At 65.9% G+C, this 24,706-nt stretch overlaps 1 protein-coding gene across 1 annotated transcript in view; it reads left to right on the top strand.

Annotated features, from left to right (window-relative positions):
• LAMA5 (laminin subunit alpha 5) overlaps positions 1 to 24,706 on the top strand; it is a 50,591-nt gene that overhangs the window by 19,943 nt on the left and 5,942 nt on the right. The window contains exons 7-61 of the mRNA XM_086702652.1: positions 4 to 119; positions 330 to 448; positions 589 to 679; positions 861 to 995; positions 1,163 to 1,222; positions 5,131 to 5,271; positions 5,356 to 5,493; positions 5,590 to 5,724; positions 5,810 to 5,944; positions 6,019 to 6,156; positions 6,631 to 6,683; positions 6,917 to 7,022; positions 7,139 to 7,191; positions 7,281 to 7,386; positions 7,709 to 7,808; positions 7,911 to 8,067; positions 8,206 to 8,344; positions 8,664 to 8,806; positions 8,884 to 8,990; positions 9,092 to 9,245; positions 9,776 to 9,936; positions 10,025 to 10,133; positions 11,328 to 11,425; positions 11,508 to 11,709; positions 11,797 to 11,923; positions 12,452 to 12,591; positions 13,251 to 13,366; positions 13,441 to 13,652; positions 13,991 to 14,195; positions 14,393 to 14,537; positions 14,752 to 14,892; positions 15,035 to 15,196; positions 15,407 to 15,508; positions 15,613 to 15,696; positions 16,359 to 16,589; positions 17,061 to 17,174; positions 17,415 to 17,542; positions 17,734 to 17,814; positions 17,954 to 18,168; positions 18,365 to 18,465; positions 18,578 to 18,758; positions 18,843 to 18,992; positions 19,527 to 19,678; positions 19,747 to 19,857; positions 20,041 to 20,152; positions 20,785 to 20,955; positions 21,135 to 21,331; positions 21,446 to 21,562; positions 21,701 to 21,855; positions 22,152 to 22,293; positions 22,398 to 22,500; positions 23,083 to 23,193; positions 23,928 to 24,107; positions 24,199 to 24,347; positions 24,428 to 24,598. Of these exons, the coding sequence (XP_086558778.1) occupies positions 4 to 119; positions 330 to 448; positions 589 to 679; positions 861 to 995; positions 1,163 to 1,222; positions 5,131 to 5,271; positions 5,356 to 5,493; positions 5,590 to 5,724; positions 5,810 to 5,944; positions 6,019 to 6,156; positions 6,631 to 6,683; positions 6,917 to 7,022; positions 7,139 to 7,191; positions 7,281 to 7,386; positions 7,709 to 7,808; positions 7,911 to 8,067; positions 8,206 to 8,344; positions 8,664 to 8,806; positions 8,884 to 8,990; positions 9,092 to 9,245; positions 9,776 to 9,936; positions 10,025 to 10,133; positions 11,328 to 11,425; positions 11,508 to 11,709; positions 11,797 to 11,923; positions 12,452 to 12,591; positions 13,251 to 13,366; positions 13,441 to 13,652; positions 13,991 to 14,195; positions 14,393 to 14,537; positions 14,752 to 14,892; positions 15,035 to 15,196; positions 15,407 to 15,508; positions 15,613 to 15,696; positions 16,359 to 16,589; positions 17,061 to 17,174; positions 17,415 to 17,542; positions 17,734 to 17,814; positions 17,954 to 18,168; positions 18,365 to 18,465; positions 18,578 to 18,758; positions 18,843 to 18,992; positions 19,527 to 19,678; positions 19,747 to 19,857; positions 20,041 to 20,152; positions 20,785 to 20,955; positions 21,135 to 21,331; positions 21,446 to 21,562; positions 21,701 to 21,855; positions 22,152 to 22,293; positions 22,398 to 22,500; positions 23,083 to 23,193; positions 23,928 to 24,107; positions 24,199 to 24,347; positions 24,428 to 24,598 (7,402 nt within the window). The remainder of the gene's footprint in view (positions 1 to 3; positions 120 to 329; positions 449 to 588; positions 680 to 860; positions 996 to 1,162; positions 1,223 to 5,130; positions 5,272 to 5,355; positions 5,494 to 5,589; positions 5,725 to 5,809; positions 5,945 to 6,018; positions 6,157 to 6,630; positions 6,684 to 6,916; positions 7,023 to 7,138; positions 7,192 to 7,280; positions 7,387 to 7,708; positions 7,809 to 7,910; positions 8,068 to 8,205; positions 8,345 to 8,663; positions 8,807 to 8,883; positions 8,991 to 9,091; positions 9,246 to 9,775; positions 9,937 to 10,024; positions 10,134 to 11,327; positions 11,426 to 11,507; positions 11,710 to 11,796; positions 11,924 to 12,451; positions 12,592 to 13,250; positions 13,367 to 13,440; positions 13,653 to 13,990; positions 14,196 to 14,392; positions 14,538 to 14,751; positions 14,893 to 15,034; positions 15,197 to 15,406; positions 15,509 to 15,612; positions 15,697 to 16,358; positions 16,590 to 17,060; positions 17,175 to 17,414; positions 17,543 to 17,733; positions 17,815 to 17,953; positions 18,169 to 18,364; positions 18,466 to 18,577; positions 18,759 to 18,842; positions 18,993 to 19,526; positions 19,679 to 19,746; positions 19,858 to 20,040; positions 20,153 to 20,784; positions 20,956 to 21,134; positions 21,332 to 21,445; positions 21,563 to 21,700; positions 21,856 to 22,151; positions 22,294 to 22,397; positions 22,501 to 23,082; positions 23,194 to 23,927; positions 24,108 to 24,198; positions 24,348 to 24,427; positions 24,599 to 24,706) is intronic.

Raw genomic sequence — 24,706 nt, 5'->3', positions numbered from 1 at the left:
CAGGCTTCAGTGTGCCTGTCAGCACAACACATGTGGGGGCTCCTGTGACCGCTGCTGCCCAGGCTTCAACCAGCAGCCGTGGAAGCCGGCAACCACCGAAAGCGCCAACGAGTGCCAGTGTGAGTGCCCTGCACGTGCCTGCGTGTGCACACACACGTGCTCACACGCCTTTTCCGTCGGCGTGCTCTGGCCACGTGGCGGGCTCCCCCCCACCCCCACCCCAGCCGGGCCACACCCGGGGTCACCCGTGTTCTGTGAGGTATGCCCTGGGGGTTCCCGCGAGAGGGGGTCAGGGAGGGCCTGTGAACAGCCACGCCCCTTCTCTCCAGCCTGCAACTGCCACGGCCACGCCCACGACTGCTTCTACGACCCGGAGGTGGACCGGCGCAACGCCAGCCAGAACCTGGACGGCGCGTACCAGGGCGGGGGCGTGTGCATCGACTGCCAGGTGGGATGGGGGCGTGATGGGAACTAGGGCGTGGGCGGGGCTGTAGGGGGCTGTGCGCAGGGCCCCACGCAGTCTGCTCACCCAGGGCGGGGGGCGGGGGAGCACGCCCGGGCTCAGGGGCCCCGTATCCGCCACCCCAGCATCACACGACCGGCATCAACTGTGAACGCTGCCTGCCCGGCTTCTTCCGTGCCCCGGACCAGCCCCTTGACTCTCCCCACGCTTGCCGCCGTGAGTGGGGTTGGCCCGGGTGGGGCCTTCCGGGGGCGGGGGCGTCCGGGGTCTCCGGCCCCTTGCTCCGCTGGGGTCCCCGCTCCGCCGTGGGAGGCCCGGCCGGGGTCTCGCCCGGCTTCCCCGGGGCCGGCCCAGTGGCCCCGGGCCTGCCGTCTCACGACGCCTCGGCCCCGTCCAGGCTGCAACTGCGAGTCGGACTTCACGGACGGGACGTGCGAAGATCTGACCGGCCGCTGCTACTGCCGGCCCAACTTCACCGGGGAGCGCTGCGACGCGTGTGCCGAGGGCTTCGCCGGCTTCCCGCGCTGCTACCGTGAGGAAGCACGGGCTGCGTCTGCGTGGGGAGGGGGGCGGGGGGGACCAGGGCTCGGTCCCCAGAGCCCTGGGAGGTGGGGGGACCCAGGGTGGAGTCTCTGGTCCTGCCTGCGTGGCCAGTGGTGCTGAGCCGACCTGGCTGACCCGCAGCGTGTCCTCCCTCAGCAGCGTCCTCCTCCCCCAACCACACCGGGGAACAGGTGCTGCCAGCCGGACAGATCGTGAGTAAGTGTCGCCCGAGGTCCCTGTCCTGCCCTGGGCTCCGCTAGAGCAGTGGGGCGGGGGGAGCCCCGTGAAGGACCCCACGGGAGTGGGGGTTCACTGTGCTCACCTTACTTTTGGTTCTTGTGTATTTTTTAAGTTTATTTTGAGAGACAGAGTGGAGCAGAGGAGGGGCAGAGAGAGGGGGAGAGGATCCAAGCAGGCTCCACGTGGTCAGTGCTCAGAGCCTGACCTGGGACTTGAACCCACGAACTGTGAGATTGTGACCTGAGATGGAATCAGAGGTCAGACACTTAACTGACCGAGCCACCCGGGTGCCCTTTGGTTCTTGTATTTTTATGCAAATAATGCATATTCGTGCTAAAAAAAAAAAAAAAAAAAAAACAACAAAACTTTCCAGAAGGATGGGTAAGTATAAAGCAGAAAAAAAAAGATAACCGAGATTGCGCCGTTTACAAATAAGCCCTCTTCCTACAGCCAGGACCTCTCTGTGTGCCTGCACACTTCTGCAGACAGCCACGTGTACATGAGCTTTGTAACTGTGTTTCCACCCGCTGTGGCCGCTGTGGTCCTGCAGACGTGTCCCTCCGTGTTCCGTGTCATCCCAACAGATGTAGCGTTTACTTCACTCCCAATTGTTAGAAATTTAGGTTCTTTCCAATTAAAAAAAAAAATGCTACGATAAACATCCCTGTAGCTAAAACTTTCCATGAATTCTCAATCATTTCTGCAGAACGATTTCCTAGAAGGTTCTGAGTCACTAGACATGCATGTTCGGGGACATTTTTGGCTGCAGGTTGCCAAACCGCTCTCTGAAACGAAATAGTGTCCGGTGCGGTCACGTTAGCGGCATCAGCGGCCGCTCAGGGCATCACCGCAGCGACACAAGCTGCTTGCGACCGTCAGCCCAGCTGGCAGGACACTCACCTGTCAGAGATTGCCTCCCCCTTGTCTTTCTGGAATCAGGCGCGCCTTTCAGCAGATGGTGTGTCCCAGTCTGATGGGCAGGCGTTTTTCTTCCGTAACGGCATCCACGTTGCTGGCGGGGCTGAGCTCTCTGCACGCTCAGCAAATGATGTGTGGCTCACATGCCGGTGTCTCCACCGGCAGGGTCCTCTGCCTTGTGTCTTGGGGACTCTTCTCTCCTGTGCTGCCGTTTCAACCCTCCGGTGGTTCTGTCGACACTTCTTGCCTCTGACTCAGTCGTATGGAGGTGGTGCGCCCTAAACTCACTTATTCTTGTGTCGCTTGGTCTTTGACGGTCCCTTCTTTACATTTAAATGTCTGTTCTTCGTCAGTGGCATAAACAGCGGTCAACAGACTTCTTCCAGAAAGGACCAGACAGGGCCTGCCTTTGATTTTGAGGGCCAGGTGTCCTTTCGTGACTCGTGAACCCCGCTGTCGTGTGCCATAGCTGGAAAGCGGTGTGGACTGTGTGAACGTGAATGGGCCTGGCTGTGTTCCAATAAAGCTTTATTTGCAAAGCAGGCAGGGGAGCCAAGCCCTTGGACTACAGTTTGCTGAGCCCCAGCATAACTCCCAAAAGCCCTCCGGTCCCTGTGGCCCAGGGTTGGTGCTCCATGAAGGCCATGCTGGTGGGGTATTCAGGGCAGTCTGCTCCTTGTCCAAGGAATTCCGTTGTGTCTTTCCTAAATTTTTTTTTAACGTTTATTTATTATCGAGAGAGAGCGTGAGACAGGGGAAGGGCAGAGAGAGAGGGAGACAGAATCCAAAGCCGTCTCCAGGCTCCGAGCTGTCAGCACAGAGCCCGACGCGGGGCTCGAACTCACAGAGTGTGAGATCATGACCTGAGCCGAAGTCGGACGCTTGACCCGACTGAGTCACCCAGGCGCCCCTATTGTGTCTTTCCTAACGCAGACCTTTGTGTCTGTATCTGTCGGGGAGACCGGTTGAGGGTTTTCTTGGTGTTTTTCTCTGGTGTGTGTGCCATCTTGTTTTCATTTTGTAATTCATTTTGTAAAATACTTGGGAAATGACCCTCGCTTGGGCGGTTTAAATATCACGGGAATTACCCATTTCTTAAAAGTTTGATAGGGCTTCTGAGAGCACGGGCCCTGACACCTGTTGTTTACTGGAAGTCTTCGACTGTGGTTCTTGTTCCTCCCGTGGTTTTGTATCTGTTGATTTCCTGCCTCAGCCTAAGTCCATTCTGGTCATTTATATTTCTTAGCAAATTGCTTATGTCATTTGGTTTTGTTTTGTTTTTTATTAAAGATGTTTTAAGTTTATTTTTTTTTGAGAGAGACAGACTGTGAGCAGGGGAGGGGCAGAGAGAGACAGAAAGAGAATCCCAAGCACGATCAGCACTGTCAGTATAGACCTGAGCCGAAATCAAGAGTTGGATGCTTAACCAACTGAGCCACCCAGGTGCCCCTGGATTTTAAAACGTAGTGGTATAGAGCCACACACAGCGGTCTGTCATGATTTCTACCTTCCCTTTCGTTTCTCTCATTGTCTGTTTTCATTTTCTTTCTTTTCCTTTCTTCCTCTCCTGGAAGTTTGCTTAATTTATTGGCGTTTCCAAAACACAGCTTAAGATTCCACCTATGAGACCTGCTGGAGTTTTTTTCTTTGTAGTTTGGGGGAGAGATTTTGTTTCCTAATATTGAAAACCTTGAATTAAAATCTTTCGTTCCTTCTACTTCTTTTTAAAAAAAAATTGAAGTGTAGTTAATGTTCAACATCCGGGGAGTTTCAGGTGGACAACGTCTTCGTTTGATATTTGCACATATTGCGAAACGATGACCACGGTAAGCGTGCTTAGCGTCTTGTCACTACACAATTACAGAATTACTTTTTCCTCATGATGAGACCTTTTCAGATCTTTTAGCAAATTTCCAATATGCCATCCAGCACAGTGAACTGCACATCACAGCCCCACAGCTTTGTCATTTTCACACCTGGAAGCTTATGCCTTTGGACACCTTCACACCTTTCTCCCACCCCTGGCCCGGCAGCCGCCATCGTGTTCTCCGTATCTGTGAGCTTGGTTTTTTGTTTCTGTTCTAGATTCCACGTATAAGTGAGATCACACGGTATTTTGGTTTTTTTTTACTTTCTTTTGTTGCTGTTTGAATCACTTCTTGAACTTCTTATTTTCATTCTGTCTTAGTTACAGCAAGATGTGCAGCATTGGGTCTCAACCAGGGGTGGTTTTGATTCACGGGAACGCGTCTAGGGCAGGCTGTTGCTGCGACTGCACTGTGCCAGTGGCCCTTGGCTTTATTCAGGAGCCGAACGGAGGCCTCTGAGCTTTATCTCGTGAAAGGAGACGTGGCCGGCAGGGACGTGGCCTCGGTCGGGGCTGCTGCTCTTGGCTGTGTCCCCTCTCCTCCCGCGGGGTCTTTCCTTCCCGCGTTTGGCCAGATTGGGCAACAGAACGTGTTTTGGTTTTGCACGGTTTGTGTTTCCTTCTCGGGGGTCACAAGCTCCGTTTTTGTCTCCTCATCTGGCCCGGGGTCACCCTTCCATTTCTGACAAGTATCAAACTATTATCTTCTACAAGCGACAAAAATTAAATAGTATTTACGACCTTTTCTCAGACGTAAGTTGAGACGTTTGGCTCACTTTTCTTCCTTCTCTCCAACCCACAGAGTTACTTATAAAGACTACAGCGTTCTCTATGATTTTGTTTGTACGTTTTCTCTGGTGGGGCGAATGCCTGCGGTTGACTTAGCTGTGTCAGCGACGACTACTTACCCGGACTACAGCCGTCCTGATCTCCTTGCTTGCAGTTTTCCAGAAACGTGGGCTTTGCCTTCTTGGGATTTTTGTCCTTTCGTTCTTGTATGAGCGCATGAGGCGTAAGGAGAGTTTGCTGAGAGAAGAGGTTTTCCGGCGGGGAGGGGTGGGGTCTGCGAGGCGCCTGAGACTCCCCTCTCACCCCCCAGACTGTGACTGCAGCGCCGCCGGGACCCAGGGCAACGCCTGCCGGAAGGACCCGCGGGTGGGACGCTGCGTGTGCAAACCCGCCTTCCAGGGCGTCCACTGCGAGCTCTGTGCCCCGGGGTTCTACGGCCCGAGCTGCCAGCGTGAGTGTGGCCCCGTGTCTGTCCTCGTGCGGGCCCCCGGAGCCTGCGCCCTCTCTGACTGAGTGTGGCCACCCCTCCCTGCAGCCTGCCGGTGTTCCAGCCCCGGAGTGGTGAATGGGGACTGCGACCCTGACTCGGGCCACTGCGTGTGCCGGGAGGGCTTCGAGGGGGCCGCGTGTGACCGCTGTGCCCCGGGATACTTCCACTTTCCTCTCTGCCAGCGTGAGCGAGGCCACCCCAGCGGGCGCGGGGGTGTGTGGGGCCCAGGGTGTGGCCTGCCTGGCTCAGGGGGCCCCCATGTGCTCCTTCCCTCTATAGTGTGTGGCTGCAGCCCCGTGGGGACCCTGCCGGAGGGCTGTGATGAGGCCGGCCGCTGCCCGTGCCGGCCAGGGTTCGACGGCCCTCACTGTGACCGCTGCAGCCCGGGCCACCATGGCTACCCCGACTGCCACGGTGAGCGGAGGGCCAGGGCGGGGCCCCGGGTGGAGCGGGAGGGCCACCCGCAGGCGCCCCGGGCCTAACCCCGTGTCACCTGCAGCCTGCACCTGCGACCCCCGGGGTGCCCTGGACCAGCTCTGCGGGGCAGGGGGCGTGTGCCTCTGTCGCCCCGGCTACACGGGCGCTACCTGCCAGGAATGCAGCCCCGGCTTCCACGGCTTCCCCCACTGTGCCCGTGAGTGTCCTCGCGGGGGGAGGGTGGGCGGCCACGTCCCTCCTGCCCGCCCACACCCTGCCTTTCTCACCCAGCCTGCCGCTGCTCCGCCGAGGGCTCCCTGCACGTGGCCTGTGACCCCCGCAGCGGGCAGTGCAGCTGCCGGCCCCACGTGACGGGGCTGCGATGTGACGCCTGCGTGCCCGGCGCCTACAACTTCCCCTCCTGTGAAGGTGAGGCCGGCGCGGGTGCGTGGTCCGTGCAGTTGCCCCTTCGTTCCTGCGTGCCCACGCCCGTCCACGCGCTGTGTGTGTTCACGCGTGCGTTCGTGTGGCCGTTCACGCACTGTGCTCACGTCGGGGCCCGCGTGCCACGTATGTGCGTCTGTGGGCCTCGTGAGTGCGCGCACACGTTTTCACGTGATTGTTCTTGGAAGCGCGTGCTCCCTCACCGTGTTCACGTGCTCTGTGCGCCTACAGCGTGTGTTCACACGTTTGCATGTTCCCTGTGGCAGGGGAGGGCACGTGTCTTTGTAGCCGAGGGAACCAGAGCACAGAGGCACCCTGCACGTGTTTGCACGCCTGTTCACATGAGTGGGAGGCACGTGTGCTGGCTCCCACGGAGCCGTGGGTCCTGGCCGGGCCCGGGGAAGCCCTCGGCCCTGAGTCAGTGACTGAGAAGTGACCAGAGCCCGTGTCTCCCCACAGCCGGGTCCTGCCACCCTGCCGGCCTGGCCCCGGCCGATCACACTCGTCCTGAGGTGAGCCCAGGTCAGCCCTCAGTGGAGTTCAGCCTGTCACCTCCAGGGAGACCGTCGCTTCCCCTGCTGCCCTGTCGCCTTGGCAACCTCAGGGCCCGTTTGTTCCCTTGGCTGGTCCTCAGTCTGCATCCCAGGGACATGCCCGAGATGGGGCAGGGTCGGGGCTCCAGGGCCAAGGGTTTCGGGTAGAAGGGCAGGGACCCATTCCGACCCTCAGTCTCATCTTCTCCCAGGCACAGGCCCCTTGCACGTGCCGGGCTCATGTGGAGGGGCCGAGCTGCGATCGCTGTAAACCCGGGTTCTGGGGGCTGAGTCCCAGCAACCCCGAGGGCTGCACCCGTGAGTCTGGGGGTGGGTGGGTGTCGGAGTGTTGGGGAGGCTCTGGGGCACGGGAGCGGTGTAGGGAGGCGAGTGCTAGCCCCGCAGGGTCCAGGCCCGCTCTGCCTCTCCCCTAGGCTGCAGCTGTGATCCCCGGGGCACGCTGGGTGGAGTCGCCGAATGCCGGCCGGTGAGTCTGGGGGCCGAGGTGCCTGGGGGCTGTGGGGCAGGCGCATCCCGACCCTCCCTGCTCGGTCTCACCTTTTCGCCCGGCCACAGGGCGACGGCCAGTGCTCCTGCAAGCCTCACGTGTGTGGCCAGGCCTGCGCAGCGTGCCGGGACGGCTTCTTCGGGCTGGACCGAGCTGACTACTTTGGCTGCCGCAGTGAGTGACTGCGTCCCGCGGGGAGGGCCTGGCTGTCGTGCGGGCACTTGTCGGGCAGCCTCCGAAAGCCTGGCCAGGCCTGTGCTGGGCACGGGGGCCGCCCTCTCTCTCCTGTGCCCCTGGCAGAAGTCACTAGTCGGCCCCAGGGTCTCATCACTGTCCGGAGCCCCAGGCGACCCCTGTGGGTCGTGGGAGTGGACTTTGTGGCCCCGTTGCTCTCTGCAGATGGTAGACCGAGCCCCAGGGGCCCGGGCCCCGTGTGGGAAAAGCGCCAAGGCCGGCTGGGGGTGGGCAGCACTGACTTGGCTCCCTCCCATCGCAGGCTGCCGGTGTGACGTTGGCGGTGCGCTGGGACAGGGCTGTGACTCGCGGACGGGCGCCTGCCGGTGCCGCCCCAACACCCAGGGCCTCACCTGTGCCGAGTGGGTGCCCCACCCCGGGGGCTGGAGGGCAGGGGGCCGGAGAGGCAGCTCGTCCGGTAGGGGCCCCGGGGGACTGCCCTTGACCGCCCCTGTCGTGGCCAGGCCGGCGCGGGACCACTACCTCCCTGACCTACATGACCTACGCCTGGAGCTGGAGGAGGCAGCCACGCCCGAGGGCCGCACCGCGCGCTTCGGCTTCAACCCCCTCGAGTTCGAGAGCTTCGGCTGGAGGGGCTACGCGCAAATGTCGCCCATCCAGGTGGGTGGGGAGCTGCCCGGCCCAGGTCTCAGCGTCGAGTCCTCACTGCAGCCGGCAGACGGGGTCGGGGGGGGGGGACCAGGCTGGGAATGGCCAGGGTGGGGCGACCCCGACTCTCCGTGCCCTCGTTCCCCCCAGCCCAGGATCGTGGTGAGGCTGAACGTGACCTCCCCCGACCTCTTCCGGCTCGTCTTCCGGTTCGTCAACCGCGGGCCCAGCAGTGTGAGCGGGCGAGTCTCTGTGCAGGAGGAGGGCAAGTTTGCCACCTGCACCAACTGTGAGTGCCTGGGGGCCTCTCGCCGCCTGTCCCGCTGCCCGCCCCGCCCCAGCCCCGCTGCCTGCCCCACCCCAGCCCCGCTGCCTGCCCCACCCCAGCCCTGTTGCTCACTCCGCTGCCCCCCCCCCCCCCCCCCCCCCCCGCCAGCCCTGCCCAGCCCCGCCCCAGCTGCTCCTGCCCCACCCCCTACCCTCCCACTTCTGCTCCAGCCCCACTGGGGGCCCATGTGTGGGTGGGGGGCCGGTCTGTGCCCTGGAGGAGCTGCAGCCCGGGGTGGCCCGTGGGCTGAGACTAGGAGTCTCACGGTCCACGTCCCCAGGTACGGAGCAGAGCCAGCCTGTCACCTTCCCACCCAGCACGGAGCCTGCCTTTGTCACCGTGCCCCAGAGGGGCTTTGGGGAGCCCTTTGTGCTGAACCCCGGCGCCTGGGCCCTGCTCGTGGAGGCTGAGGGGGTGCTCCTGGTGAGGCGGGGGCTGAGCGGGGTGGATCAGGGCCCGCGGACGGGGCCCTAGTACCTACCTCTCCCCCCGCCCGCCAGGACTATGTGGTCCTTCTACCCAGCACCTACTACGAGGCGGCCGTCCTGCAGCTGCGGGTGACCGAGGCCTGCACGTTCCGGCCTGCTGAGCAGCGCTTCAGGGAGAAGTGAGGGCCGGCCTGGTGGGGGTGGAGGCCTGACCCTCACTGTGCCCACTGCGTGTCCCTGCTGACGGCATTCTGTGTCCCCCGCCCTCCTCCCAATCCAGCTGCCTCCTCTACACGCACCTGCCCCTGGATGGCTTCCCCTCAGCTGCAGGAACCGAGGCCCTGTGTCGCCGTGACAACAGCTTGCCCTGGCCGTGCCCCACGGAGCAGCTCAGCCCTTCGCACCCGCCCCTGGCCGCCTGCCTGGGCAGTGACGTGCGTGTCCCTGGGACCCCACAGAGGGGCAGGCAGGGTCAAGATCCGGGGAAGGCGTGCCCTTGGCTGGAGGTTGGGGGAGGGAGGGCCCGTGCCGCGGTGACGGCACACAGGTGCAGGCAAGGCCACAGGTTTGACGTCGGGAGTCAGAACAGCCTTGGAGCCTCATTTGTAAATGGGGTGTCGCTGACCCCCCCACCCCCCCACCCCTCCAGCTTATCGCGAGGAGGCAGAGAGTCATTTGTTCTCTCTGAAGACCCAGGCTGGGCCTCCGGGCAGCAAGCACTCAGCAGCACTGAGGCCAAGAGGCCTTGGGAAGGCAGGGGAGGCTTGGAGTGAGCAGAGGTTGGAGGCCAAGTGGCCATGGGGGTGTCTTGGGAGGAGTGCCCCGGGCAAGGACAGCAGGTGCAGACTCAGACCTGGGGGGGGGGGGGGAGGCTGTAAGGGCTGTGCCCAGGGGTGTCCAGGGAGTGCACGGGGTCTCGTTCTGCCGGTGGGGCCTCTGATCCCTCTGTTCCCCCCACTCCCAGGTGGACGTTCAGCTTCAGGTGGCTGTGCCACAGCCGGGCCGCTACGTCCTGGTGGTGGAGTATGCCAATGAGGACGCCCGCCAGGAGGTGGGCGTAGGCGTGCACGTCCCGCGGCGGGCCCCTCAGCAGGGGGCACTCACTTTGCACCCCTGCCTCTACAGGTCTGTGGGAGTGGGAGAGGATTCGGGTCTGGGGGGGACGTGTGGGAGGGCTTGGGCCCCCCGCTGACCACCCCGCCCCCGTCCCCAGCACCCTGTGCCGGGGCGCCGCCCTGGACACGCAGCACCACCTGGCGGTCTTCCACCTGGACACGGAGGCCAGCGTCCGGCTCACGGCCAAGCAGGCACGCTTCTTCCTGGTGAGGCCCTGACCCCTGACCTGCATAGGCCCCAGGGCCCCCCTGTGGCTTCAGGCCTTTCGGAAGATTTCAGACGGCATAGAAGTAGAAGAGTGTGGGGAGCCCAGGTGCCCAGCAGCCGCCCCACCGTTAGTGCGCGCACGGCTCGTGGGGAGGGGGTGCGTGGGGGGATTGGAGAGGAGGAGAAAGTAACTATGTTAACAAAAAACCGCCTCCTGGTATGATTTGCAAGAACATCGCGGTGTGAAGGGGTCTGTTCGGCGGGGTCATTGGCTCCTGGTCGTCCTCCGTGCTCTGAGAACGAGGACGACCTTGCCGCGACACGGGCCCCTGCACCTGCCTGGGCACGAAGCATCACGCTGTGCTAACGTCGCGGACGCCCAGGAGCGAGCGGAGACGTGCCCTCGATAAAGCTCAGGGCGGGTGACGCTCGCTCTCCCAAGACCAGTGTTACGTTTCCCGCCCTTTAGAAAATGGATCTTCTCCTGCACGTGCTGTTGTAAAAGCGTCGCATGTCGGGAAAGACTCACAAAGGGAAAGGGAGCCCCGTGGCTGCCCGCCGCACCCCCTCCGTGCGCTTTCTGGGGCTGGTGTGTTTCATGCGTGTTGCTGAAGACACGGCCGCAGGGCTCCCGCCGGACCAGCTGACGTCAGGGCGCCTGCGTCTATGCTCAGCCCTGTGGCGGGGACCCAGACCTGCCTCGCGTGCACAGCCCAGCGTGGCTCTCCCTCACCCCCCACACCCAGGCCGGGAAGCAGCACGCCCCCCGCCCTGACGCCCCTCGGCCCCCGTGGCCACCCCCCCGGCACTGACCGCGCCATCCCATCAGTGCGTTCTGGAGCTTTGTTACCGGAATCGCACAGGGCAGGTGTCCCCGCCTCCGCTGTGGGGTTTCCTGGGCAGCTTTGGTGTCTCGCGTTTGTTGTATTTGCCACACAAAATACTGTCGCTGGAGCTGAGGGGGAGGTCGCGGTCGAGGAGCCGCAGAGAGTGACAGGATGGATGGCGGAGGGGAGACAGGAGGGTGGCCCCGAGGAGAGCTGAGAAGGGCTCTGGTCTAGACTGTGCAGTCGAGGGCCAGTGTTCGTGCAGCCAGAGGAACCAGGGACTAGGCGCGGAGAGCGGGACGCGGGGCCGACGCGGGGTGTGGGAGGGTCCCACGCGCACGTCCACGCCTGGCTCTCTGTCCACAGCACAGCGTCACCCTGGTGCCCGCGGAGACATTCAGCTTGGAGTTCGTGGAGCCCCGGGTCCGCTGTGTCAGCAGCCACGGAGCCTTCGAGCCCAGCAGGTGGCGGGGCCGGGAGGGGCCGGGACCGCTGGCGGGGCACACCGGCCGGCCCGCAGGGACTCACTCCCACGCCCCCCTCCAGTGCCACCTGCCTGCCGTCGCGCTTCCCGAAGCCGCCCCAGCCCATCATCCTGCGGGACTGCCGCGTGCTGCCGCTGCCTCCCGGCCTCCCCCTGGCCCGCTCACAGGACTTCACGCCCGGCGCGCTCCCGCCAGGGCCCCAGCCTCGGCCCTCCACTGCCGTGGACCCCGACGTGGAGCCCACCCTGCTGCGCCACCCCCAGGTGAGGGCCCAGGCCGGGAGGACTCCACCCTCCAGCCCGGCTCGCACTCCTACCCCCGCGCCCGCTCAGCGGAGCCTCTCCCTGCAGGGGACTGTGGTCTTCACCACCCACGTGCCTGTGCTGGGCCGCTATGCCTTCCTGCTGCATGGCTACCAGCCGGCGCACCCCACCTTCACCGTGGAAGTCCTCGTCAGCGGGGGCCGAGTCTGGCAGGGTGAGTGGCAGGGGCGGGCCATGGGGGCGGACCCCCGGACGAGGAGCCAGCCCGTCGGGGGTATCTTCACACGGCCCCTCGTGCGGTCATCGCGAGAGGTGTCCGCTCTCAGAGGAAGGGCCCAGGGCCCAGGGCAGGCGGCAGCCCCAGCCTCCGGGCCCCCTTCCCGGATTCCCTTGATTCACTTCCAGAGTCGGGGCTCGCCCTGTCACATAGGCGGGTAATCCCGGGTTCACTGTGGGACACGTGTCGACGGCACCTGTGTTCTCACACGTGTGTCTGCTTCGTTTTTGCTCGGCCGAGCTCGGGCCCCGTGCCTAGAGGCCCAGCCAGAGAGGCCTGACGCGCGGTCACATGTCCGCCTTGTGCATCGCAGATGCACGCCCCTTGGTGGGCAGGGCGCTGTCCCGTGGCCATCTCTTCCTCCCTGGTGGCTCCGGGAGCGACTCCGGAATGAGGCCACGGGGCCACGGCCGGTCTGTGGGGCGTGGAGGGTGTGCGCCGACCTGCCTTTTCATCCCCCTCCAGGCCACGCCAACGCCAGCTTCTGCCCACACGGCTACGGCTGCCGCATCCTGGTGGTGTGTGAGGGCCAGACCGTCCTGGATGTGACCGACAGCGAGCTCACCGTGACCGTGCGTGTGCCCGAGGGCCGGTGGCTCTGGCTGGTGAGTCCTGAGGACGCCACGTCTGCACGTAGATGTCTTGGGGCCTGACGTGGGGCTAGCGTCTCCGGGTATGGATGTCCTGAACGCGTCACACCATCGGTCACCTCAGGCTCAGGCAGGGTGTGTCCATCTGCGTGGCCCAGCCCCACGCCAGGTGCCAGGGAGAGCGGGCTCCACGGACCTCCGGGCCAGGCTGTGAGGCTGGTGGAGGTGGGAGGGTATCTAAGAGCCAAGACGTTGCCTGCTATCCCCCTGGAGCCCTGCTGGTCAGGGTGGCCTTCTTGGAGGAGGAGGCCTAGAGGGATGGAGAGGGAGGGCAGAGGCATGTCTGGCAGACAAGGATGGGAGGGGGGCACCAAGAGGCTGGACGTTTCTTTATCGCTGAGCGTCACAACCCCAAGCGTCCATTAGGCCCCAGAAGCCGACCTCCCTTCAGAGCAGCCCACTGGGCACCCAACACCTGCCAGCCTTGCTGGGGCCCGGGTTGGGTGTGGTGCGGCCACTACTGTGTTAGCTGCCTGGCTGGACCCTGGCCGGTCACAGAGACCCCCCCCCCACCCCCCTTCGTGATGTGCTGCTTCCGGCAGGCTCTGGTATACTTCCCCAACCTGGGTCCTCCCCTGGGCCCACGGGAAGGTGACCAGGCCTTGGTGCTCTAGGAGTATGTGCTGGTGGTCCCCGAGGAGGCCTACAGCTCCAGCTACCTCCGAGAGGAGCCCCTGGACAAATCCTACGACTTCATCAGCCAGTGTGCCAGCCAGGGATACCACATCAGGTGGGCTGGGCGGGGCTGGGGCCGGGGCGGGGCTGGGGCGGGGACTTGGCCTCATCACCTGATTCTCACCCCAGCCCCAGCAGCTCGTCCCAGTTCTGTCGTGATGCAGCCTCCTCTCTCTCTCTCTTCTATAACAACGGGGCTCGGCCTTGTGGCTGCCATGAAATGGGAGCCACGGGCCCCACATGTGAGCCCTTTGGGGGCCAGTGTCCCTGCCGTGCCCATGTCATCGGCCGTGACTGCTCCCGTTGTGCCACTGGCTACTGGGGCTTCCCCAGCTGCAGGCGTGAGTAATTGAGCCCCCGGGGGTGCCGGCGAAGGAGGGTCCTAATCCCAAGGAGGCTTCCCAGTGGAAGGAAGTGTGGGTATGGTGGCCAGGAGAAAGTTCTAGAGCTCTGCTGCCCCGTCTGTAGGACCTCAGGCAGCCCGTGGCTTGGCTGTCAGGCAGGGTCCGGGGACCGGACAGCGATTCTGCGCAACTGACCGCACATCAGAGGAGCCGCCTGGGCCAGGCGGCCTGGAGCTTGGCGAAACCGGGCCAGGGTGGGGTGGGGTGGGGTGTCCTCGGGCCCGGACCCCCGGCCTCTGATGGGGCAGAGGGTTCACCACGCCCGTGCTCTGCAGCCTGTGACTGCCGAGGCCGCCTGTGTGATGAGCTCACCGGCCGCTGTGTCTGCCCGCCTCGCACCGTCCCGCCCGACTGCATCGTCTGTCAGCCCCAGACCTTTGGCTGCCACCCCCTGGTTGGCTGTGAGGAGTGTAACTGCTCGGGGCCTGGTGTCCAGGAGCTCACGGATCCCACCTGTGACATGGACAGTGGCCAGTGCAAGTGAGCTGGGCAGTGGTGCTGTCACCACGGCCCGGGGTCGGTCCTGGGTCAGGGATGGATGGCATTGCCACTGAGAGCACCCCCTGCCAGGTCTGGAGAGGGGGTTACACCTTGGGGATCCGCTGCCTTGGGAGCCACCTGTGGTCTCAGTAAGCGTGGAGGGGAGGCCCGGCCAGCGTCTGAACTTCCTCTGGCAGGTGCAGACCCAATGTGGCCGGGCGCCGCTGTGACACCTGTGCCCCTGGCTTCCACGGCTACCCCAGCTGTCGCCCCTGTGACTGCCACGAAGCGGGCTCCACGCCCGGCGTGTGCGACCCCCTCACGGGCCAGTGCTACTGCAAGGTGAGGGGCCGGGGGGTGGGGCCTACGTGGCCTCCATGGCCTGATGCTCCACCTCCTGTGTTGCCTCAGCCGCTGAAACTCCTCCTCTGGGGGCACTGGGGGCTTCCCGGCCGCTTCTGGGGACTCAGCCCGTCAGCGAGCGGGTGACGGCGAGCCAGGGTGGTCGAGCCCACAGCACGTGGCCGACCGACCTGCCCTGTCCACCCGCCCCCAGGAGAACGTGCAGGGCCTGAGGTGTGACCAGTGCCGCCTGGGGACCTTCTTCCTGGACGCTGCCAACCCAAAAGGCTGCACCCGCTGTTTCTGCTTCGGGGCCACCGAGCGCTGCGGGAGCTCGGCCCACACCCGCCGGGAGGTGTGCAGTCAGCAGGACCTGGACTGGGGCAGGGCCGCCTCTCAGAGGGGACACGTGACCCCCAACCGGCAGGCCCCGGGTGCGGGACGGGCCCCGTGGCACGTGAGGGTGCTCACCCCGCGCCCCTCCTGTGTGCCCACAGCTTGTGGACATGGAGGGCTGGACGCTGCTGAGCAGCGACCGGCAGGTGGTGCCTCACGAGCTGCGGGCGGCCTCGGAGCTGCTCTACGCCGACTTGCGGCTCGGGGCCGAGGCCTTCCCTGAGCTGTACTGGCAGGCCCCACCCTCCTACCTGGGGGACAAGGTGAGCGAGCGAGGTCGGCCCTGGGCACGGCACTGTGAGGGTGTCCAGGAACCCCCTGGAGGCTGGGGGAGGACAGCGGTGAGGTGCCCACGTCCAGGGCGGGATAGGGGCTCTGTGAGGGTGCCCGGGGCCCAGCCCAGCCCCGTTGCTGGTGACCCTGGGCCCGCGGTCAGGGTCTGGCCGGGTCACGTCTCTCTGCCCTGCCTCCAGGTGTCATCCTATGGCGGGACCCTCCGCTACGAACTTCACTCGGAGACCCAGCGGGGAGACGTGTTCATCCCCATGGAAAGCAGGCCGGACGTAGTGCTGCAGGTAGCCGGACGGGGTGGGTGTGGCCGCGCGGGCTGGAGGGCACCGCCGAGCGGGACGGCGGGCGGCCCGGCTGCCGGCCCTCATCTGCCCGTGCGCCTCCCCAGGGCAACCAGATGAGCATCATGTTCCTGGAGCCGGCGTACCCGGCGCCCGGCCACGTCCACCGCGGGCAGCTGCAGCTGGTGGAGGTGAGCAGAGCTGGTCCGGGCACCCGGGGCCATCCTGGATCCTGGCACGGCCCGGGGGAGCCCAGGGGGCCCGAGGCTGCCGTGCCCGCTCTCCGGGACAGAAAACGGGGCCTGGGAGCGGGAGCTCGGCCCCTCCCCCGCACGCATCGCCACCCGCTGCTCTGGCCGCCCGTGCCCGTGGCGCTCCTGGCCGCCTGCCGGCCCGCGGGGCCCTGACCCCCAATGGCCGAGCAGCTGCTGGGGCGCCCGGCGGCCCTGCGGGTCCAACTGCCTTTTGCCCCGCCCCCCCCCCCCCGTGTCTACCTCGGGAGCAGCGGCTCTCTTCCCAGCTCGTGGCCTGTCTGGGTCTCTATCTGAGGTGTCTCCGGGTGAACGGAAATTCAGATGTTTAACGGATTCAGAGTTCTTGATTTTTCACGTGTGGTTAGTGTTTTTGTGTCTCGTTCACGTGTCAGTCTCTGGAATCAGAAAGCGCTCATCTACATTTTGTTCTAAAATTCAAAGCATCTCCTCCATGTGTTTGAATCCTTACCACGTCTGGAGGCGGTGTCTGTGCTCCGTGGGAGGTGGGGGGCCGGGGGCCGGTCCCCCCACGGGTGGTTGGGCTGTTCTGGCCCCGAAGTCACCCGTCCTGCCCCGCTGAGCACCGTCACGGCCCACAGGGGAACTTCCGGCACACGGAGACCCACAGCGCCGTGTCCCGCGAGGAGCTCATGATGGTACTGGCGGGCCTGGAGGAGCTGCACATTCGCGCGCTCTTCTCCCAGACCTCCTCGGCCGTCTCCCTGCGCAGGGTGGCGCTGGAGGTGGCCGGCGAGGCGGGCGGGGGGCCTCCAGCCAGCAACGTGGAGTCGTGCATGTGCCCTGCCAACTACCTTGGGGATTCTTGCCAGGTGAGGTGGGGGCAGGCGGCCACCTTCCGTCTCCCTGTTCACCTCCCTCCCGCCGGCTGATCTGTCTGCCCCTCCCCTGTCACCCGTGTCCCTGCCTGGCCCTCCGTACGCACGGCTGCGCCGTATCCCTTCACTGCCTGGTCCGCCTGCGTCCGCGGGTCCACCCCGGCGTCGCCGCGTCCCACGCCTGCCCTCCCTCCTCCCCTTCACGCATTCGTCCACCTGCTTGTCTGTCCGAGGGGTTCGTCACTGAGCACCCGCCCACTCAGGCATCTGGAGGAGAGAGAGGCGGCCCAGCCCACGTTGGGGGGCTGCTCACCGGAGTCAGGGCGTCCATATGCCTTTGGGGATCTGACTTCATGGCTCCAGCCGGTCGGCGCAGGGTTCCTGAGGGCCTGAGAGCGTGGTCCCTTGTCTGCGCTCTGGGGCTGGCTCTGCTTCCTTTCCTGACCGCTGTGCCTCTGCCCTCAGGAGTGTGCCCCCGGCTATTACCGGGACGTCAAAGGTCTCTTCTTGGGTCGCTGTGTCCCCTGTCAGTGCCACGGCCACTCAGACCGCTGCCTCCCTGGCTCGGGCGTCTGCGAGGTGAGTAGGGCCCAGCAGAGGCCGGGCAGCCCACCGAGACACAAACTCGGGGAGACCAGGGCCCTTGGATCAGCGGTTGTGGCCACACTGGGGTGCGGGTGGAGGGAGGTGTCCTGGGCGGGGCACTGGCTGGTCTTGGGCACAGAGTCCCTAGCACGGCTGGCGGGAGGGCTGGTCAGACCCTGCTGTGAGGAGCAGGGCCTGTGTCGTCAGCGCCCCCACCTGTGCCTTCCGCCCCAGGGCTGCCAGCACAACACCGAGGGCGACCGCTGCGAGCACTGCCAGGCTGGCTTTGTTCGCAGTGGGTCCGAGGACCCGACGGCCCCCTGTGTCAGCTGCCCCTGCCCCCTTGCCGTGCCTTCCAACAAGTAAGCTGGGCCAGCCGGTCCAGGGTCCCCCCAAAGGGCGGCTGGTGGCCACGCTCCCTTACAGCCCAGTGTGGAAGGTCACCATCCCCTACCCGGTTGGGTCAGCACTGCTGGGACAGCTGAGGTGGGCTTTCCCGGTCGGGGCCCCTGGTGGGTGCACCGCGGTAACAAGACCATCTCCGTCCCCACAGCTTCGCAGTGGGCTGCGTCCTGCGAGGTGGCCGCACACAGTGTCTCTGCAAACCCGGCTATGCGGGCGCCTCCTGCGAGCGGTGAGCTAGCTGGGCGTGGGGGCGGGGGCTGTGGGGGGCGCGCGCGAGTCGGCATGCATATGGGTGGGAGTGCGTGTAGGTGGGCATGCGTGCGGGTGGGCGGAGGGACACAGGCTGCTCACCTTGCCACCGTCCCCAGGTGCGCACCGGGCTTCTTCGGGAACCCTATGGTGCTGGGCAGCTCATGCCAGCCGTGCGACTGCAGTGGCAACGGTGACCCCAACCTGCTCTTCAGCGACTGCGACCCCCTGACGGGCGCCTGCCGCGGCTGCCTGCGCCACACCGCTGGGCCCCGCTGCGAGAGCTGCGCCCCCGGCTTCTACGGCAACGCTCTGCTGCCCGGCAACTGCACCCGTAGGCGCGGGGGCCGCGGGGGAGGGCGGGGGGCGGCGAGCAGGCCCCCGCGGGGGCCGCCGTGGGATTGGGGCGGGGGGGGGGGGGGGGGGGACGGCCGGGCGGAGTGAGGGGCTCAGGTCCGAGTGCAGTGGCGAGGAGGAGCCCGGTGAGGGAGGGGGGCTTCAGGGCTCTTGCCGCGGCACTCCTTCTGCAGGGTGTGACTGCTCCCCGTGCGGGACGGAGACCTGTGACCCCCACAGCGGGCACTGCGTGTGCAAGCCAGGCGTGACAGGCCCGCGCTGTGACCGCTGTCAGGTAGGGCTGCCTGGGGGGCGGGGCCTGCGGCTGGGGGCGGGGCCTGCGGCTGAGGGGCGGGGCCTCCCAGCTGGCGGGGGGTGCCCCGCCGTCAAGGTGGTCTGTGCCGCAGGAAGGACACTTCGGCTTCCAGAGCTGTGGGGGCTGCCGCCCGTGTGCCTGCGGACCAGCCGCGGAGGGCTCTGAGTGCCACCCCCAGAGTGGGCAGTGCCACTGCCGGCCAGGGGCGGGAGGGCCCCAGTGCCGTGAGTGCGCCCCCGGCCACTGGGGGCGCCCCGAGCAGGGCTGCAGGCGTGAGTACCAGGGAGCCGTGGGGTGGCCGCCCCCCCCCCCCCCGGGACCTTTTGCCAGCGCTCACCCCGCCCCTCTGTACCTAGGCTGCCGGTGCCAAGGGGGCCACTGTGACCTGCACACCGGCCGCTGCACGTGCCCCCCCGGGCTCAGCGGGGAGCGCTGTGACACCTGCAGTCACCAGCACCAGGTGCCGGTGCCCGACGGGCCTGGGGACCGCGGCGTCCACTGCGAAGGTGCGCCCCTGCGCTCTGGCCCTGCTCCGCCAGCCACGCCCGTCCCCGCATCCTCCCGGGTCTGCCTGTGGGCGTGTGGGTCCCAGCCCCTCGTGACCTGGCAGTCCCTATGCTAACTTCAACTTCCAGAGAAATGCTGTGACCCCAACTCTCTCTCAGTTTTCCAAGGGGTCCCTGAACTTCATGCTGACCCACTGCTTCCTTCTGATCCCCAAGTCCTGGACTCCCCAACCGGCACTTAGCACCCCTGGGCCCACCCTGGCCTTCTACCCAGTTCCTGGCACCTGCCCAGTTCCCCGCTGACTTTCTGAGTCCGCGCCGACCTCTCGGGTGGTCCTGTGATTCCCGTGCTCGCCTCTGACCCTTACTGACTGCGTCACTTTCAGCGTAGCTCAACATTCCTGTGCCAGTTCTGTGATCCTTGGCTGACCCGTCCCCACCACGCCATCCCCCCGATTCCTTCCCTGGCCCCCCGCCAACCCCCGACCCCATACTGACTCCCCCTCCACCGCCCCCCACCCGTGCTGCCTGCAGTGTGTGACCACTGTGTGGTGCTGCTCCTGGACGACCTAGAGCAGGCCGGCGCCCTCCTCCCTGCCATCCGGGAGCAGTTGCACGGAATCAGCGCCAGCTCGGCGGCCTGGGCCCGGCTGCACAGGCTGAATGCCTCCATCACTGACCTGAAGGTACGTGTCAGTCCGGCCTCCCAGCCTGTCCTCCCGGGGCGCAGGTTCTCACTTTCTCTCCTCCCCAGAGCCAGCTCCGGAGTCCGCCGGGCCCCCGCCATGAGACAGCACAGCAGCTGGAGGCCCTGGAACGACAGAGTTCAGGCCTCGGACGGGACACGCAGAGGCTGGACGGCCAGGCAGGACCCTGGGGAACGCCTGCGGGGAGGCCCCTCCCCCAACGCTCCCGGGGATGCTCCTCCCCTGGCACACCCCTTCCCACAGCGGCCTGGACCTCCAAAGGTCCTCCCCCAGGGCCCCCGACTGTCTGCTCTCAGCCCTGATGCTCCGTGCCGTGTTCTGACGGGACGCTGTGTCCACAGGCCACAAGAGCCCTAGCCCGGGCTAGCCGGCTCCTGGACGGCACTGAGGCCTCGCTGGGCCGGGCGCAGACACTGCTGGCATCCATCAGGGCCGTGGACCGCATCCTGAGTGGTAGGGGCGAACCCAGCTGGGCAGGGGATGGCGGGCAAGCAGAATGGTGCTCAGGGTCCGAGCCGGAAGTGCTGCCTCCAGGGGGCTTGGTGCCGAAGAGCCCCGCAGGGTTGGCTGTGTCGACGGGGAGATGGTGCCATGCCTGAGTGGGCCGCAGGGGGCAGGAGGGGATGCAGGTGTGGCCGGAGAGGAGCGGGCAGGTGGATGCTGTGGGGCGTGCCCGCGCTCTCTCTGGGGATACCATGCCGCCTTCTGGCGGTGCCCCATTCCCTGGAAAAACTTACAGACAGATCAGTCACCACAAGAAGAGACTGGGGGGCGCAGGCCTGGCCCAGGGGTCAGGGAGGAGGGGAGATTTCAGCCCACTGCTGTCCTGGAGCAGGAGCTGGCCCGGCAAGGAAGCCGAGGGGACGGGCTGAGCAGATGGGCGGCAGGGTTTGGGGTGGGGGTGAGGAGGTCAGGCGGCCCAGCAGCCGAGCACAGCCGTGGCTTGGAGCCAGGGTCTTTCGACTCATCCAGGGCGTTTCTGGGTCATGTGCTGGTGCCCTGAGCGTGCTCAGGCGGGGTCTAGTGGGCAGAGGTCGGCCTGGGACGCGGGCTGGCCTTGACAGACCCCACCCCTGCCCCTGTAGAGGTTGAGTCCCAGACAGGCCACCTGTTCCCGGCCAACGTCTCAGCCCCGTCGGGTGAGCTCGTGCGCCGGACGCTGGCCGAGGTGGAGCGACTGCTTGGGGAGATGCGGGCCCGAGACCTGGGCGCCCCGAGAGCAGCGGCTGAGGCTGAGCTGGACAAAGCCCGGAGACGTGAGTGGTGTGGGCCCCAGAGAAGGAGGGATGGGGAGGGACTGGTCCGGGAGCCCCAGGGGGTGATGGTCAGCCCAGAATGGCTGAGATCGGCTTGAGATGGGGCATTGGGGACTGGGCGGGACCTGGGCCTCGGGAGTTCCGCCTGAACCCCCGTCCCTGTGTGGGGTCTTGGCCAGTGCTGGCCCGCGTACAGGAACAACTGACCAGCCGCTGGGAGGGGAACCAGGCACTGGCCGAGCGCACCCGAGACCAGCTGGCCCGGCACGAGGCCGGCCTCATGGACCTTCGAGGGGCCCTGAATCGGGCGGTGGGCACCACTCGGGAGGCGGAGGAGCTCAACAGCCAAAATCAGGAGCGCCTGGAGGAGGTCCTGGTGAGGGGCCCTCCTCTCCTTTCCTGTCCCGCTCACCTTCCTGCCCTGCAAGCTCCTTGTTACGTTGTCTCATCTTTTTGTCCCTGCTACCCTCTTCTTCCCCGTGTTCTCCAGCAACGGAAGCAGGAGCTGTCCAGGGACAATGCCACTCTGAGTGCCACCCTGCAGGCGGCCCGGAACATCCTGGCCCAGCTCTCGGAGCGCCTGCACGGCATGGACCAGGCCAGGGAGGTGAGTGCCACTCCTGGGGGCACCCAGGCAGGTCCGGGTGGGGCTTTGCGTGTAGGACACGCCTTTGGGTTCCCACATCACATGAGAGCCAGTAGGGGGTCGGGTTGAAGGTCCCATTTAGCCCTCCCCTCCCCCCAGGAGTACGAGCACCTGGCCGCAAACCTGGACGGGGCCCGGACCCCACTGCTGGAGAAGATGCGGGCCTTCTCCCCGGCGAGCAGCAAGGTGGATCTGGTGGAGGCTGCCGAGGCGCACGCGCGGCAGCTGGACCAGCTGGCCCTCAACCTGACCAGGTGCGAGGCCCGAGAAGCGCCTCGGGCGCTCGCCAGGTCCTCTCTGGGACACGGCGAGTCTGGGAGGGCTCTTGGAGAGGCTGCTGTTTCCCACAAGGTCTGGGCAGAAGCCCTGACCCCAACTGGCCATAAGCTACAGGGAGGGCACACCTGGCAGGGAGCAGGGAAGGGATGAAGGGTGGGGGGCTGGAGGAGGCGGGCGGGCGGGCCTGGCAGCTGTGATGGCAGGAGGGAGGGCCCGAGGATGTCTGGGTCCCCCGGCCGCACAGCCAGTGTCCCTCTCCCACCCCCCACAGCATCATCCAAGGAGTCAACCGGGACCGTTTCATCCAGCGGGCCATCGAGGCCGCTAACGCCTACGGCAGCATCCTCCAAGCTGTGCAGGCCGCGGAGGGCGCTGCTGGCCAGGCGCTGCAGGAGGCGAGCCGCACGTGGGCGGTGAGGCCCCGCCCCTCCCCACAGCCCCGCAGGAGCCCCTGCCCTCCCCCTGCCCCGGCTCCCGCCAGGCAGGTGTGACCCGGGTCCCGTCCCCGTGTCTGCAGACGGTGGTGCAGCGGGGCCTGGAGCCCCGAGCCCGGCAGCTGTTGGCCAACAGCAGCGCCCTGGTGGAGGCCGTCCTCCGGGAGGAGCAGAGGTTGGGCCGTGGTGAGTGCTGGGGGGGGGGGGGGGGGGCGGGGGGACGGGGGCGGCCCTTTGTGCCCGCTCACGTTTGGGGAGCCCGCTCACGTAGGTGACGGCGTGAGGGAGGGGGAGGGCTGCCTGTGGGGGAATCCTGGTCACCGTCCGCGTGCTGCCCTGGCAGCCATGCAGAGGGCCACCACTCCCCTGACCTTGTAACGGGCCCGGGAAGGGTCTTTGCTACTGTCCCGATTTGGGGGCCGTGTGCACACCAGCCTGTGGCATGACAAAAGGTGGCAGGAACACTCCCTCTGCTGCCAGAACCTTGGGGTGTGGGCAGCCCCCAGGCGGTGGCCCGGCTCTTCCGAGGTTCCGTTATCTTATGTACGAGATGGGGATAATTACGCCTGTGGAGGGACCGGGTGGCTGCCACGAGCCCATCACTCCAGCACCTGCCCAAGCTGGGGGCCCTCGTGTCCAGAATTCCCCGTCTGTGTGCATGTCGGCCTGGGTCCATCCCTGCTGGTTGGGCCGGCAGAGAGGGCTGGGCCTGCGTGCCAGGAGTGGGGGAGGAGGGGCTCCCGGGGCTGAGGCTGCCTTCCGCCACAGCGCGGGCTACCCTCCAGGGCACCGGGACCCCGCTCCGAGATGCCCAGGCCAAGAAGGAGCAGCTGGCAGCCCGAGTCCGGGAGGTACAGGCCATGTTGGCCATGGACACAGGTAGGTTGGTCTCCGTCTGGCCTCACCTTCCGCTTGTCCTGGGGTGAACAGACCCCTCCCCCACACGGGCGTCGTGCTGGTCCGTGCTCCCCAGTGGGCCCTGACAGGGGACGTGTTTACACTTGGGTAGCCCCAGCCCTGGGACCCTGCCTCTGGGGCTACCCAAGTGTAACTTGGCTGCATGGGGAGTGTGTAGTGGGGACATTTCACCCCCAGGGGTTTGGGGCATTGGGCAGGACCTGGTTCTCGGGAAAGATGTCCAAGGGAGGACAGGGGTGGTTGGAGGCCATGAGGTGTAGGTGGGACCGACGCGGCCGTTGTGGCCGGAGCCAAGGACGCAGGCAAGGCCTCTGGGCAAGGACCGGTGTGCCCCACCCAGGTCCAACCGTGTGGCTGCCCGCTCGAGGGTAGAACGTGCCAGCAAGCTTGCAAATGGGGGCCGTGGAGACTTACGCAGGGCCCCGGGACAAAGGACGGTGGCCATGGGGAGGCAGGGCCCTGGGACGGAGGACGGTGGCCATGGGGAGTGGGCGTTAGGGTGACCGGGCCGTGGTCTGAGAAGCTGGCGTAAAAGGAACCATCTGGTGGAGGACAGGACAGGACAGACAGTGGTGTTTCCAGTGCTTGTTCTCGTGAGCTCTGGGGGGAGCTGGCGGTCTCCCCGGATGGGAGGTGAAGCCAGGGTGGTCCTTGCCTGCATTGCTCTGAACGTACCTGTCCGCTGCCCACCACAGACGAGACGAGCAGGAAGATCGCTCATGCCAAAGCCGTGGCCGCTGGAGCCCAGGACACGGCCGCCCGTGTGCAGTCCCGGATTCGGAACATGCAGCAGAACTTGGAGCGGTGGCAGGGCCAGTACGGGGACCTGCGGAGCCAGGACCTGGGCCAGGTGGTCCTGGACGCGGGCCGCTCAGGTGGGCGCCTGGGGTGCGGTGCCCCCGACGGGGGGTGGCCCGGGAGCCTGTGAGACGGGGCCATCAGGGTCACCCCCTCTGCTCCCCGCAGTGTCCACCCTGGAGAAGACGCTGCCACGGCTGCTGGCCAAGCTGAGCCTCCTGGAAAACCGTGGGGCGCACAACGCCAGCCTGGCCTTGTCCACCAACATTGGCCGCGTGCGGGAGCTCATTGCCCAAGCCCGGGGGGCTGCCAGCAAGGTGGGCACGAGTGCCGGGGGAGAGCGGGCGTCCGGGGGTTGAGACGGTGGACGCTGATGAGCCACGTACCCCCCGCGTAGGTCAAGGTGCCCATGAAGTTCAATGGGCGCTCGGGGGTGCAGCTGCGTGCCCCTCGGGACCTCTCCGACCTCGCCGCCTACACCGCTCTCAAGTTCTACCTCCAGAGTCCAAAGATGGCGTCTGGCCAGGTCACCGGGGACCGCTTCGTGCTGTACATGGGCAGCCGCCAGGTACTGGGTGGGCACAGCGGGCACGGCGGTCTGGGCGGAGCCAGGCACCAGGTTGGCGGTGGGGGTGGGGTGGGGGGGTGGTGGTGCTGTGCTGGGACCCCCTCCTGC

This window comes from Puma concolor, chromosome A3 (assembly GCF_028749965.1).
Source record: "Puma concolor isolate L17-30 chromosome A3, mPumCon1.1.hap2, whole genome shotgun sequence".
In the NCBI taxonomy this organism is placed as follows: Eukaryota; Metazoa; Chordata; class Mammalia; order Carnivora; family Felidae; genus Puma; species Puma concolor.
The sequence above is the reverse complement of the archived record's forward strand: the minus strand, read 5'-3'. Positions and strand labels throughout refer to the sequence as shown.